The 15,285-nt window shown below is 49.0% G+C and overlaps 1 protein-coding gene across 5 annotated transcripts in view; it reads right to left on the bottom strand.

The window, feature by feature from the left end:
- WDR59 (WD repeat domain 59) overlaps nucleotides 1-15,285 on the bottom strand; it is a 136,091-nt gene that overhangs the window by 13,764 nt on the left and 107,042 nt on the right. For 3 of the 5 annotated variants that reach the window (XM_063945591.1, XM_063945590.1, XM_063945593.1), the window contains exons 18-20: nucleotides 3,925-4,078; nucleotides 3,333-3,401; nucleotides 40-173 (exon numbers count right to left, since the gene is read on the bottom strand). In XM_063945591.1, the coding sequence (XP_063801661.1) occupies nucleotides 40-173; nucleotides 3,333-3,401; nucleotides 3,925-4,078 (357 nt within the window). The remainder of the gene's footprint in view (nucleotides 1-39; nucleotides 174-3,332; nucleotides 3,402-3,924; nucleotides 4,079-15,285) is intronic. The other 2 variants (XM_063945592.1, XM_063945594.1) reach the window with 2 other exon arrangements.

Consider the following 15,285-nt stretch of genomic DNA (forward strand, 5'->3'; position numbering starts at 1 on the left):
AACAACGAGCAACGCTCACACCAAAGATGAGATACGCACATGTACATCTCCCCCAGGGCCTTATGCACGGACAGCAGACACGAGATGTCCTGGATAATAACCTTCCCAGCTGCTTTGATTGGTCGAGAGCTGGAGTCGCTGCTCTCTCTTTTGGATTTCCATCTACGAGATTTCTGCGGGGCACAGAAGTTGGGGGTCAGTGCACGAGTGAATTCAGGCAAAGGGGACATTTTTAGCCTTGACCTGCACAGATACGCCATCATGGTCACATCTGAAGTGGTGGAGCGTGGGCTAAGAACATAAAAGTGAGATGTGGTGAGAGGCTGCAACACGGAACACTGCCGAGCTGTGATGACAGCGAAACACATTAAGGAACTGCAATGCTCAATATCGGCAACATTGTGCTCGAGGCCAAAGCACCGAATGGCTAGATCAAGGGGTGTACAAGGACTTTGTGGGCCCCATAGTAACATTTTGAAGGGGCCCCAGTCCTAATGCTTCTAGAGAGCCACCTATCCGCAGCAGATGTTCAGTTTATGCCCCATAATAGGGGAAGCAGTCACAAAACCGCCGGGCTCAAAATACAGACGCCGGAATCCCCACTTGCGGCCACATTCCCGTCAGAATGCCGATGCGGGGGGGAGGGGGGGGAATCCTGCCGTCAAAATACCAATGCCGAGAATCCTGATTGTCCTGTCCACTCGCGTCCTGCTGCGGGGGTGGGAGGTTATTTTTAGACATTAGAAGGGGGGTTAGGGTGTAGGGATGGGAAGGTTAGGTACCGGGGAGAGAGGGTTAGGTTTAGGCACTTCGAAGGGGAAGATAGGGTTAGGCACCAAGCGGGGAGGGTTAGGTTTAGGCACCCACAAGGGAGGGTTAGGGTTAGGCACCCACAAGGGAGGGTTAGGGTAGGAGGCAGGGGAGGGTTAGTGACTTAACTACAGGGCTGTTGGGATTTTGATGGCTGGGATGCCATTGTCGGTGTTCTGACCGACGGCATCCCGTCCTTTGGGATTACATACTGAACCCCATAATAGTGCCCTAGTTCATTTTCTGAACCATAGCAGAGCCTTAGTTAATGTTATGACCCATAGTAGTGCCCTAGTTCACATCATGCCACACTGTAAGGCTGCCAGTACACATTATGCAACAAAGTACCCCAAATCATATTATTGAAAGGGGGGTGGGGGGGCAATTGCCCACAAAATATTTTCAGACGAAAAAAAACCCTGCTATTACCATGATTTTTGCCCAATGGTCATTGTCAGGTAATCCAATTCTAGCCTGAAGAATGACCCGTTTTTTTAGCGAAAACACACAGGATCCAGGATAAGTTCCAACCCACGATCACAGAAACGGGTCATTAATCAGACAGAGGGAAAAAACCCTAATACCTGCTAGCTTCTGGGTCTAATTGGATAGGGCCCCCCCTCCCCCAGCGGCTAATTGGATATTGACCTATAACATACAGTGTCCCTAGTTCATCTTATACCACATTACAGTGTCAGTTTATATTATGTAACATTATAATGCCATCCGGTTCATTTATACCACATTGCAATGTGCAGGTCCAGGGACATAAGATAAATTGTAGACCCCAAGGTAAAAGTTTGTAAGGGCCCTGTGACAATGTATATAACATATGTACCTATAACAGGGAAAGAGGGCCCTTCTCAGCTCTGGGCCCCATAGCAGCTGCACTCCCTGCACCTATGGTAGCTACGCCCTTGTATATAACACATGTAACTGTGACAGGGAAGGTGGGCCCCTCTCAGCTCTGGGCCCCATAGCAGCTACATTCCCTGCACCTATGGTAGCTACGCCCTTGTATATAACACATGTAACTGTGACAGGGAAGGTGGGCCCCCCTCAGCTCTGGGCCCCATAGCAGCTGCACTCCCTGCACCTATGGTAGCTACGTCTTTGTATATATCACATGAAACTGTGACAGGGAAGGTGGGCCCCCCTCAGCTCTGGGCCCCATAGCAGCTGCACTCCCTGCACCTATTGTAGCTACGCCCTTGTATATAACATGTGTGACAGGGAAGGTGGGCCCCTCTTAGCTCTGGGCCCCATAGCAGCTGCACTCCCTGCACCTATGGTAGCTACACCCTGTATATAACACATGTAACTGTGACAGGGAAGGTGGCCCCTCTCAGCTCTGGGCCCCATAGCAGCTGCACTGCCTGCACCAATGGTAACTACACCCTGTATATAACACATGTAACTGTGACAGGGAAGGTGGGCCCCTCTCCGCTCTGGGCCCCATAGCAGCTGCACTGCCTGCACCTATGGTAGCTACTGTAGGGACTGATGTTAACATCTATACATTTACTGGTACAAACTGCATAATATGTTGGTGTTTACAGATAAATGTTTATTAGCAAAAATATCATTAGGTGACCTGGAGATTATATACTTGTATACATATTACAAAGTCAGGTAGGCACTTACCTCATGTGGAGGAAAAAAAAGAAAGATTTTAGTTTCCACAATGCCCACACCATCACACGGTGACAAATCTTACGACCCCCTTAACCATCCCACTAGCTCTGTGCATAGTGACCAATTTAGAAACACCCTCCTGGTGCAGACTCCATACATTAGCCCTGTCGTTTGGAGTAACCCAGCGTGATGTCTCCCAGTGATTGTGCCGATGGTAACCCAGAGCCAGTCAGACACTTTACACGCACAGAGAGTGGGGAAAAGAAAAATAAGGGCACAACAACGAGTGACAGCAAAGGGACGCACCAGAAGCAAAGAGAGAAACAACGAGAAGAGTGGGAGTAAAGGAGCACCGAGGCACAGGAGAGTAGGAGAGATGTCGGACGACTACAGAGAACAGCAGGAAGCTTCAGCCCTGTTTGCAAGCAACACGAGACTAACATTCCCGATATATCAACGGATAGGGAGGGAAAGACCGTGATGTGTTAATACAAAGATCCCAAGAACAAAAGTAAGGTCACATCTCTAGACCACACTCTGAGGATATGATAGACTGCCAATGTCTGATGGAATGTACAGTACTGGAGACTTTGATACCCCTGCTTTCTACATCAAAGCTCAGTTCCACTTGCCAATAGTTTCAACGTGAGGCCAACACACATTGCCTGCATCTCTGACCAGTACCAGAACATTTGGAGTAGTGAAGGATTTACCGCTCAACATGTAAGCAGAGACCTACTTTACCGTACAGGTGATAGCTGGTGTAATACCAAGACTACCCATAGAGTTGCCGCACTCAGAGGGGTAACAAGAGTCTGAGTTTTTTATTCTTGGGGTCCCTGTCAAACCACAGAGTTGAGCAGGAAGCAGAGGTGGTTACTTAGCACCTGGCACAGTACCGGGAAGTCGTTAATCACTTGGATGGACCAGCGCCGGCGGGCAGATAGGGGGGGCGTCTGCGTATCAGAAGAGAAGAAAAGCGAGGAGGAGAAAGAGGAGAGAAGAGGGAAGGAAGAAAAAAAAAATCAGCAAGAAAATAGCTAGAAATTGTCTGATTGGCCATTGAAGCTTAAGTCAATCATTTTCCTGCTGCTTTGGTGCAGAACGGAAAACAGAAAATGCCAGACACTGACGCGACGGTAGCGGATTACTATATGGCTCAGTAATCATGGGCATCAAACTCCGTCACTGCAGGACCAATGACAAAGCGCCACAATGACACCCCAGAGAAGTGACCTCAGGGTGAGGGAACTGGGAGTCATATGTCACACATGGCCGCAACGCACGTTGCGGTGGAAGCAACTCATTGACTAGGAGGTAGAGATAATTCTCATCACAAGGAATAAATGACTTTATACCTTACCTCAGCTGCACAAGGAGTTCTATATCGCATAAACTTTATTATAAAGTACTTTGGTCCGTAGTAAAAAAACAACAACAATGCTATGGTGATAAGACGAGCCACAGAGAACTACATACCCTTTCTTTGTAATAAAAGGAGCTGATGGACACTTGCTCCTTCTCACTACGTGTAGGGCTCCCGCTGTACAGGCGCAGGTTCCCCTGAGCCTCTGTGCGGATTTTCATGGGTGCAAGTATCCCGCTGTGATAGGCGGAGAGGGCGGAGAGAGATCTGAAACAGAATCGGGACACTTTAGTTATTAGGAATGTCACAAGTATTTGTCTGTGCTCATCTATAACGCTGCATTTTCCAAAATGTGACCTTTGTTTCGGCGGCCCCGATATCTAATAGAACTGTATACTGTATAAGTCAGCAGCCCAGCAAGACTTTGGCATGTTCAGCTAAACCGAATATGATGTCCTGGACTGCCTGCTCATATTCATACAGCTTCTAATTCCAGATAATGAGCAGCAACAACCCCTAAGGGGTATATTCAATTGAAGTCGAAAACTGCCGTCTGTCGAAAAGACGGCAGTTTTCAACTTTTTAAGGTCGAATCGTGATTCGACCCTATTCAATATATCCCAAAAATTTTCGACAAGTCGATGAATTCGACTTGTCGAAAAGGACGTGGATCGGCGGAATAGCTGCTTGTGTCGAAAACGGGGCCAAAACTGGCGGCTGTGAGAGAGGGGAGCGGGGCGGAGCGGCGGCTGTGACGGGGGACAGAGCGGCAGCTGTGAGACAGGAGGGACGAGGGAGAGCCGCGGGAGAGCAGCGGCTGCTGATGCTGTAGCGCGGCTCTCCCCCGTCTCCCCCCTTCCCCCCACCACATCTCAATTCGACTTTTGTAAAAGTCCATTGAATAGGCCAGGTCGGATCCATTCCGACAAATGAATGTTGGAATGGATACGACTTCAATTGAATATACCCCTAAGACAGAAGGGGATGCAGTAAGCTTTCCGACAGACAGGGTCCCGGCGGTCAATATACTGATGCCAGGATCCCGAAGTAGGAGGCAATGCCGACGTCGAGATACCGGCGCTGCATGGAATGCCAGTATACATTACCGACAGCCGGCATGCCGATAGTATGGACAGTGGGACGCGCTGGTGTCCTGCCAAGGGGTGGGGGGTTAGGTTTAGGCAGAAGAAGGGGGGTTAGGGTTAGGCTGCAGGGCCGGGAAGGTTAGGGACCCATGGTGGAGGGAGGGTTAGGCACAAAGAAGGGGAGGTTAGGGTTAGGCATCAAGCTGGGAGGGTTAGGTTTACGCGGCAGGGAAGGGAGAGTTAGGCACAAAGCGGGGAGAGCTAGGGTTAGGCACCACCGGGGAGGGTTAGGCACCCACAAGGGAGGGTTAGGGGGCTTACTGGGGGGCTGTCGGGATTCTGATGGACGGGATGCCGCCATCGGTATTCTAACCGCCGGCATCCCGTCCATCGGCAAATCATACTGATCCCGACAGAAGATGCAGCAATCACGGATAGGTGCAATGTAACAGTGCCCCCTACAGGAAGATGCTACTTTGCCAGAATGCAACTCAAGAAAAACTGCAATCTCAGATCAGATTTGTAAAGTGTTCTGCAAACTGGGACGTGAACCTATAGTACAGATATTGGCAGCGTTCAAATTCTTTGCAATGGTTCTTTAGTGCAGAGAAATAATCTGTCCATGTCAGAGAGCAGGCTTGGATGGCCACAATGAGGACCCGTGGGTGCATCGGCATGAGGCCTAGCCTTCCCAGTAAACCTGGTCATGAAATTAGCATAGAACCTGCTGTAAAATAGCCGCAATCACTGCATTTACCAGAATGACTGTATCTGTATCATTAGACTCATGACAAAGGGCAGACATGCTTTAGTCTTACATTCTATTCATGGGGAATCGCCAACGGAATGTGCAGAATAAGCATTTTCCGACAATAAGGTCATTAACAATTTCTTATCGTTCCTAAAGCAGTTTACAGAATCAATTCACCTTTAGACATCACGGACAACTTATATCAAAGGCAGAACCTTGCTGGATAACTTATTTACCCGTGAAACCATAATTATAATCAAAGTGCATGTTACATGGCTTTCGTTGCATAATTCCATAAACCATTTTACTCTTCTGAAAAACAATCAGATATTGCAGAGCAGAGAAAGGCAACATTGCGCTCGCAGCTGTTGGGGAATTAGCAAGTAAGGAATGCTGAGACCTGTAGTTCCACAACAGCTGGACACCTATAGAAGAGACCAAAGTTAGTTTACAAGGGGCATTACAGTTCCAGAATATAAGAGTTATGGTAAACCTTCCCCTGTTACTTCTAGGTCCATAGGATCACAGGGAAGACATTGGGGTGTAGGTGATTGTAAAGGACCGGGCACCAAACAGTTAAATTTTTTGAGCTACCAGGATGCTCTGGTCCTTCCCCCACTATACCCCACCCCCAGCCCAGGCTATCCAGTTTTGTGTACAAACCCAAGGCAGTAGCAGGATAGGAGAGAAGGAAGACTGGTACACACAAGAAAGACACTCTCACGCCATAGACAAGGGAACCGGTGACCAAGGGAAGGAACCCACAGAAGCCAGGTGCGTCAGAGTGGGAGCCCTGTGGATCCTATGGATCTTGAAGAAAAAGAGTTAATACGGGTAAGTTTTACCATAACTCTTATTTTCTTCTTCAGGGTCCACAGGGAAGACATTGGGGATGTCCCAAAGCAGTTTTTTGAGGGATGGGTGATGCTCCTGAGCAGAGAGGAGAATCGCCGTCCAAAGGAAGCATCCTGCGAGGCATAGGTATCAAAGGCATAGAACCTAAGAAAGGTGTGGACAGAAGACCACGTGACCGCCTTGCACAGTTGTTCAGTAGATGCGTCATGGTGGACTGCCCACGAAGAACCAACAGAGTGAGTAGAATGGGCAGAGACAGTATCCTGTACAGGAAGGTCAGCCTGCGTGTAAGCCTGTGAGATAGTCATGTGAAGCCAGCTGGCCAGAGTCTGCTTGTTAGCTGGCCAGCCTCTCTTGTAGAACCCATAGAGGACAAAGAGGGAATCTGTTTTCCTGATGGAGTTGGTACGATCTACGTAAATCCAAAGAGCTCGGGCCACGTCCAAAGAAGACTCCCTCGCTGAGAGCTCTGGGGATTGGAAGTCCGGAACCACAATTTCTTCATTAAGGTGGAATCTGGACACCACCTTGGGGAGGTAGACGGCCTGGGTCTGCAGGACAGCCCTCTCCGGCTGAAAGATCAGAACGGGGGAGTGACAGGAGAGCATCTGTAAATCCGACACTCTCCGGGCAGAGGAAATAGCCAGCAGAAAAAGTGTTTTCATTGTGAGCCATTTGAGGTCCATTGAGTCCAGAGGTTTAAACAGGGGCTCCTGTAGAGCCTGGAGAACCAACAACAAATCCCATGGAGCCACTGGAGGACAAAGGGAGGTTGAATACAAAGGACACCATGAAGGAAGGTGCGAACATCAGGCAGTGGAGCAATCCTTCGCTGGAAACAGACTGAAAGAGCAGAGACATGCACCTTCAGAGATGTCAGGTGGAGTCGGATATCCATTCCAGCTTGGAGAAAGTCTAGGACCCTGGAAACCAGAAAAATCCAGAGGGTCATAGCTTCTTGCAACACACCACTGGAAGTAAGCGTCCCAGACACAGCAATAGATATGGACTGAAGCAGGCTTCCGTGCCATGAGCATGGTTTGAATAACTGAGCAGGTAAAAATCTTTGAGGGATGACTCAAGAGCCACGATGTCAGACAGGCGAGCTAGGCCCAGGCGCAGACAGGGACCTTGAGACAACAGGTCTGGTCGTAGAGGAAGTGGAAAGGGAGCATCTATGGAAAGACCCTGGAGATCGGTGAACCAACGGCGCTGGGGCCAAGCCGTAGCTATCAACAAAATGGTGCCTCCCATTTGCTGGAATTTGCGAAGAACCCTGGGAAGGAGGGAGACCGGATGGAACAGGTACGCCAGATGGAAGGTCCACTTCACTGCCAGAGCGCCCACAAAGGCTGCTTCACGGTCTCTTGTCCTGGACCTGTACGCTGGAACCTTATGGTTACGTTGTGAGGCCATGAGGTCCACATCCGGTAGGCCCCCTTTTGTCCACCAGGAGCTGGTAGACATCTGGGTGCAGAGCCTACTCTCCGGTGTGCATGTCCTGACGGCTGAGAAGTCCGCCTCCCAGTTGAGGATCCCCGGGGATGAATACCACGGAGATGTCTGGGAGATGACGTTTGGCCCATCAGAGAATGTGCGCCACTTCTTGCATCGCTAACAAACTGTGTGTGCCTCCCTGATGATTGAGGTAGGCTACCGCAGTGGTGTTATTGGACTGGACTTAGACAGGCCTGCCCTGGAGAAAGCTTGAGCTGGGCGTTGATTGGCAAGCAACTCTCAGTGGGAGTACGGCCCTGAAAGTGGTGTTGGCCTGTCACTGCGCCCCACCCACGGAGGCTGGCATCCGTGGTAAGAAGCACCCAATCCGGAATCCAGAAAGGGCAACCCTTGTCCAAGTAGGACGTCTGCAGCCACCAAGATAGGGACAGGCGGACTTCTGGAGAGAGGACCATAGTCTGGGACCGGATCAGATGATGTTGTCCATTCCACCTGGAGAGGATCAGGTGTTGAAGAGGCCTGGAATGGAACTGGGCGTGTTCCAACATGTCGAAGGTAAAGACCATGGACATGCATTGCTGAGTGGATGGACACTCTGCGACTGTAAAGCAACTTGCGTGCTCACGTTTGCAGTGTGGAAATCTTGTCTGCTGGCAGGAAAAATAGGATTTTGGTACTTACCAGGTAAATCCTTTTCTTTGAATCCATAGGGGGCACTGGAGTACTCTTGGGATATGGACGGTGTTAGCAAGGACTGGGCACTGAATATTCAAATTTCAGTAACTCTCCTCCCCTCCATACTCCCCGACTACCTCAGTGTTTTTTCCTGAGGCGAACAGGATAGAGAGAATGAACAATGGAGAATTACCTATAATATTATAACATAACGGACAACCATAAAGTTGACACATAACGTAACTGACAACTAACCAGTTGACAGAAAAATGGGTGTACACTGACAAGAGTTGCGCAATAAAAACAGACTAAGCAGCCTTGTTACTGCACCGGGGGGGATAAACACATAAATCCCTATAAATTTGAAAAATGACAACAATGTGCAGCATACAATGGCGCTGAGACCGTAAGATGTAGGGATATACTGAGTGAACCAAAGTGGTTTGGAATACAGTACATTTATTACAATAAAAACATATGGACATGCATGAACAATTAATGGGTTAAAAAATTAAAAACATTTGGACAAATAAAGTACATCATAAGTGCAGCTTGGACTGGGAGACAGTGTCTTTATCAAAAGTGCTCGTGCAATGAGATGGTAATCAATCTCTCACCATCTGTTGGCCCCGCGGTGGGCTAGCTTTAAGAAAAGCAATGCTGGTCCGGCGCTGATATAGCCCGGCACCACCGCATGGGGCAGCAATCAGCTTTTGGATCCTTTACCACAAAGTCACCGCTCCTTTGTCCAGTCCTCAATCCAGATACAACGCGTTTCGGTCATTTGCCTTTGACCTTTCTCAAGTTTTTTGAGAAAAAAAAAAAAAACTTGAGAAAGGTCAAAGGCAAATGACCGAAACGCGTTGTATCTGGATTGAGGACTGGACAAAGGAGCGGTGACTTCGTGGTAAAGGATCCAAAAGCTGATTGCTGCCCCATGCGGTGGTGCCGGGCTATATCAGCGCCGGACCAGCATTGCTTTTCTTAAAGCTAGCCCACCGCGGGGCCAACAGATGGTGAGAGATTGATTACCATCTCATTGCACGAGCACTTTTGATAAAGACACTGTCTCCCAGTCCAAGCTGCACTTATGATGTACTTTATTTGTCCAAATGTTTTTAATTTTTTAACCCATTAATTGTTCATGCATGTCCATATGTTTTTATTGTAATAAATGTACTGTATTCCAAACCACTTTGGTTCACTCAGTATATCCCTACATCTTACGGTCTCAGCGCCATTGTATGCTGCACATTGTTGTCATTTTTCAACTAACCAGTTGACACCATAACCGATAAATCGGTGAGAATGTGTTACCATAAGATCCCCTGAACTTACCACAACCAGGTAAAACTGCTCTGGGTGGGCGTCCAGTGCCCCCTATGGATTCAAAGAAAAGGATTTACCTGGTAAGTACCAAAATCCTATTTTCTTTTTCATCCACTAGGGGTCACTGGAGTACTCTTGGGACGTACCAAAGCTTCCCTCGTGGGCGGGAGAGCTGTTTGGCACCTGTAACACTAGGCGGCCAAAGCTAGATGCTGATGCCGCAAACGTATTAACTTGTAAAAGCGCACAAACGTGTGCACTGATGACTATGTAGCCGCACGGCAATTCTGCGTCGTAGAAACCCCACGACCAGCTGCCCCTGAAGTTTCCACAGAACGTGTGGAAAGAGGTGTTACTGATGTAGGCGGCTGTAACCTAGCATGAAGGTAAGCCTGACGTATGGTCAGTATAATCCATCTGGATAAGGTCTGCTAGGAAGCTGGCCAACCCATTTTGGCAGCATCATAGAGAACAAACAACGTATCCGTCTTACAAACTGTAGACGTTCGGGATACATAAACGCGTAATGCGCGTACCACATCCAAAGTTCCAGACTGTCCTGTTAACACAGGAACTACTATTGGTTGATTGATGTGAACATAAGACACTACCTTTTGCCAGAAAGCGGGATTCGTACGAAGTTCCGCTCTGTCATCATGAAACACTACAAACAGTGGCTTGCATGCCAATGCACCCAAATCTGAAACACGCCTTGCCGAAGCTAAGGCTAGGAGAAAAAATTGTTTTCCAAGTGAGAAACTTAACATCCACTTGATGTAAGGGTTCAAAGTATGAAGCTGTACAAAATCTAAAACCAGATTCAAGTTCCATGGCGCTGTAGGTGGAATGAATGGAGGCTGTACATTGAGAACACCTTGCAGAAAAGGTGTGTGAGACGGCAATAGAGCCAATATTCTTTGAAAGTAAATTGACAAAGCAGATACCTGCACCTTTAGTGTAGATAAACGCAGTCCTCCATCTAACCCCGTTTGTAAAGATAACAAAAGACGGGATAACTTGAAAGATGATGTCGGAAACTTCCGAGCTTCACACCAACCTATATAGGCACGCCAAACCCTGTAATAATGAGCTGTCGTAACTGGATTTCTAGCACGTAACATGGTTGTTATAACCGATAGTGGAATGCCCTCTCTTCTTAAGAGGGCGGTCTCAACAGCCACCCCTTCAAACGCATCCGCGCTAAATCGGGGTAAAGGAATGGACCCTGTCGTAACAGGTCCGGACGTAACGGAAGCGGCCAAGGATCGTCTGCGAGTAAGCAACAGAGAGAGCAGCGGAAACGGTGGAAACAGATACCCGAGGCTGTACGGCCACGCAATGGTGAGAGCATCCACTGCCACTGCCTTTGGATCTCGCGTTCTGGACACATACTGGCTTTTGGTGATTGTGGCGAGATGTTATCAGGTCCACTTGAGGGTAACCCCACCTCTGGACCAACATGTGAAACACTTCTGGATTTAATGCCCATTCTCCTGGATGAAAATCCCGATGGCTGAGATCATCCGCCTCCCAGTTGTCCATTCTCGTAATGAACACTACCGCCAATATCACTTGGTGATGTTCGGCCCAATTGAGGATTCGAGCTACTTCCCGCATTGCCATGAGGCTTCTCTTTCCCCTTTGTTTATTGACGTACGCGACCGCCATTGCGTGGTCTGACTGCACTTGGACCGTCTGAGACCGAAGCAAGTGCACTACTTGTCGTAGCACATTGTAAATTGGTCGGAGTTCTAGGACATTTATAGACCGCAATCTGTCGTGATCCTCCCAGAGACCCTGGAGCTGACAATTTTGAACTACAGCTCCCCAACCTCTGAGACTCGCGTCTGTGATTAGCACTATCCAATTCCAGACGCCTAACCGAGTTCCTGCGGTTAGATTGTGTACTTGGAGCCACCAGAGTACAGAAACTCTGGCCCGTGGAGACAACATCACCCTCTAGTGAAACTGCAGATGCGAGGCCGACCACTGTGCGAGCACATGCAGTTGAAAAGGAAGTGAGTGAAATCTTCCGAACAGAAGCGCTTTGAAAGCCGCCACTATTGTGCCTAACAGGCGAATGCACAAACATACCGAGGCTTGAGCACTAATCGTACCAGATGACGAATAGTCTGTACTTTCTGTTCTGGTAGACAAATTCCTCGATCTACCGTATCGAGAATCATTCCTAGGAAATGAAGTCGTTGAAACGGAATCCGATGTGAGTTCTTGAACATGACAAACCAACCGTGCTGAACCAGCACATTGTACCTTAGCAACGCATGTTGAAGGCGCATTTGGTTGAGACGGAGCTTTGATGAGCAAATCGTCTAAGTACGGAACTATTATCACTTACAGGAATATGAGATAAGCCATCAAAACATACATCACTTTGGTGAATACCCTAAGCGCTGACGAGATGGCAAACGGTAGAGCCTGAAACTGATAATGGATCTGCCGTATTGCAAACGCAAGAACCTCTGAAGAGGTGGCCAAATCGGAATGTGTAAGTACGCATCCTCGAGATCCAGCGCAATCATGAATTCCTGTGGCTCTAAACCTGCAAGTACTGTCCGCAGAGATTCCATCTTGAATCTGTAGTAAGTATGCAATATTGGCCTGACCAAGCCATACGGCTTTGGTACCACAACAGACTGGAATAATAACAGGGACCGGAATCAAAACTGCTGACTCCAGCAGAGAGTGAATGGCAATTTACCGAACCGCCCTCTTCCTACACAGGCAGTCCTGTGTTGAAAAACCGCAGAGGCGGTAGACTGCTTTTAACACTAAATTGCGGATCCACCCATCTGTGGATATCTGCACCCATGCCAAATGAAACGTCTGAAGGCGTGCTCCCACAACTGGAGCACCGAGACGGGCTGGGAGCCCGTCATGCCACTGGCTTGCCGGTGACCGTAGCGTCCGGACGACTGGCGTTGGTTTGTTGAAAAACCACGTCCTCGACCTCGCCTACCAGGCGTGGCTGTTTGTCTACCACGGCCTCGAAAGGGCTGAGGTCTAAAGGATTCGAACGCTGGTCCATAGTATCCCGTGAAAAATACCTTTGTCCAAATCAGGACCAAACAACCTTCGCATAAGGTAATGCTTCTATTCTTCTCTCGACCTTTGCCTCCGCCTGCTAAGGACGCAGCCAAAGCGCTTGTTGTGCCACAACGAGTGATGCTGAAAGGCGAGAACTGACTAGGCAGACGTCCGTAGAAGCTGTACATAGATAATCAGCATCTTCGCAGATTTGATCAGCGAGAAGCATAAGGTGGACGTTTTGTAGGGCGGACCTGAGTCCTGTTATCCAGACAAGCAACGCCGTAGTTACCCAAATGCCAACCAAACACGGTCGAAGCAATACCCCTGCTGCTGTATACAGCGACTCTAGCATAGCTCCCATGGAGATGTCACTGACTTTGGAAACGGGTAACTAGACCGAAATCGGCGAGGTTTCGAAACCTGTGTATCAGGATCCTATTAACATCTTATTTAGAGATTCCACGCTGGAGATCTGTGGCCTAGTAAAGACCACCTTATAAATTGTCAGAGCCTCTTCAGTCCCTGTAAACTTCAGAGTCTGACGCACCCACACTATCTGACTGCTGGTCTATTCACCCTTCTCACATTCATCTTGCGCAGTTAGGCCTGGCATAGAATCGTCAGGATTGCAACATAGCAGAAACTCTTTGCAAAATAGGAGATGAAATGGGAGTATAAAATATACTGTGCAAGTGGTAGAACTCACCGGAAACCCACTGGTACAGACATTGCAGTGAAACAACTTTTCCGTCTTTGCTGGTGACTGACTTATTATGTGACCAGACAAATAAATAGACAAAGACAAACCAATTCCATCTCAGTAAAATTGCGAAAATGTGTATATGGTCAAAGTGCAGTGCACGTGGCCAGACCCTAAGAAACCTGATCCAAAAAATCCTACCAACACCCCTGCGCCATCCGGTGGAGCAGTGTTGTAGGACAGGAACGTTCTGGAAAAGAAACAGAAAGTATGATTAAAATGGCCTCCAGCCATGTGCTTATAGTGAAAGAACATATAGCATATTTTGTTACATGACCATATATACATTATATACATTTTCTATGGTATAACATTGTCTATGGTATAACAAGTGCTACACGAATGCATATATAACACAATGCAGCCCCTTCTTTAGCATAGGCTGTTTATTGCTGCTGCTGTGGCATAATCTCTCCCCCCTGCAGCTGCGCTACAAGTAATAGGGACAGGGAAACTCCTGACTGCCCAGCATGAGCCCACTAGTTACTAGAGGGCTGTTTTACAGGGACAGACCGCGGCAGCAGTGTGCACTGTCCGCGGTCTGAGTGATCAGAGGCGCCGGCATCCCCCCCCCCCCCCTGCTACCCTTAGTGTGTGCAGGGAGCGCTGGCAGTGCTGAGCTGCCGGCCGTTATTGAGACAGACCGCGGCAGCAGTGAACGCTGTCCGCGGTCTGAAGGAGCAGTTACCTTCCCCTAAGCGACGGAGCCTCCGGCCGTTACAGGGACAGACCGCGGCAGCCCTGAACGCTGTCCGCGGTCCGATTGCATTACAGGCAGGGAGCGCTGAGAACGGCGCTTGCAGCGGCCGTCCAGCGCGTCCCTCTGAGCGGCGGCCGGGAATAGGGGAGCGGCGGTGGGGCCTGATAACAGCGGTGGCGGGGACGGAGCAGCGGGATGCCTCGGGCGACGCACATAGCAGTCCCCCCACACGGCGGGGCGGCAGCTTGAGCTGACCGCCCCTGTCATAAATACCTGGGTTCCTGTGCTCTGACGGGGCTTCTACAGCAAGCTCCGTTCGGCAGCCTCAGCTGAAGGTAGCTGATGTACTTGGGCTCTGACGGGGCTTCTTCCAGCAAGCGCCGTCCAGTCCTTTCTGCAGTCTCAGCTGTTGTTAACTGAGCTGCTTGTGGCTGTGAGGGGGCTCCTTTGTGAGGCCCGACACGCCAAGAGCTGCACGCAGCAGCTTCTATAATCCCGTACCCAGAGCTTTTGTGTAAGCTGGGAAGGGATTGTAATGTATAAAAATGAAAAACAAAAAATGTTTAAAAGTAAAAAATGTATGTCCCCCTCTGGAGGTCCACACTTGTGCTTCCTGTCCATGTGAGCACCGAAAAAACACTGGGGTAGTCGGGGAGTATGGAGGGGAGGAGAGTTACTGAAATTTGAATATTCAGTGCCCAGTCCTTGCTAACACCGTCCATATCCCAAGAGTACTCCAGTGACCCCTAGTGGATGAAAAAGAAATCCTCTGAGCCTGAGAGTCCAGGAGAGCTCCCAGATGCAACATCCTTT

Source organism: Pseudophryne corroboree, chromosome 11 (assembly GCF_028390025.1).
Source record: "Pseudophryne corroboree isolate aPseCor3 chromosome 11, aPseCor3.hap2, whole genome shotgun sequence".
NCBI lineage: Eukaryota > Metazoa > Chordata > Amphibia > Anura > Myobatrachidae > Pseudophryne > Pseudophryne corroboree.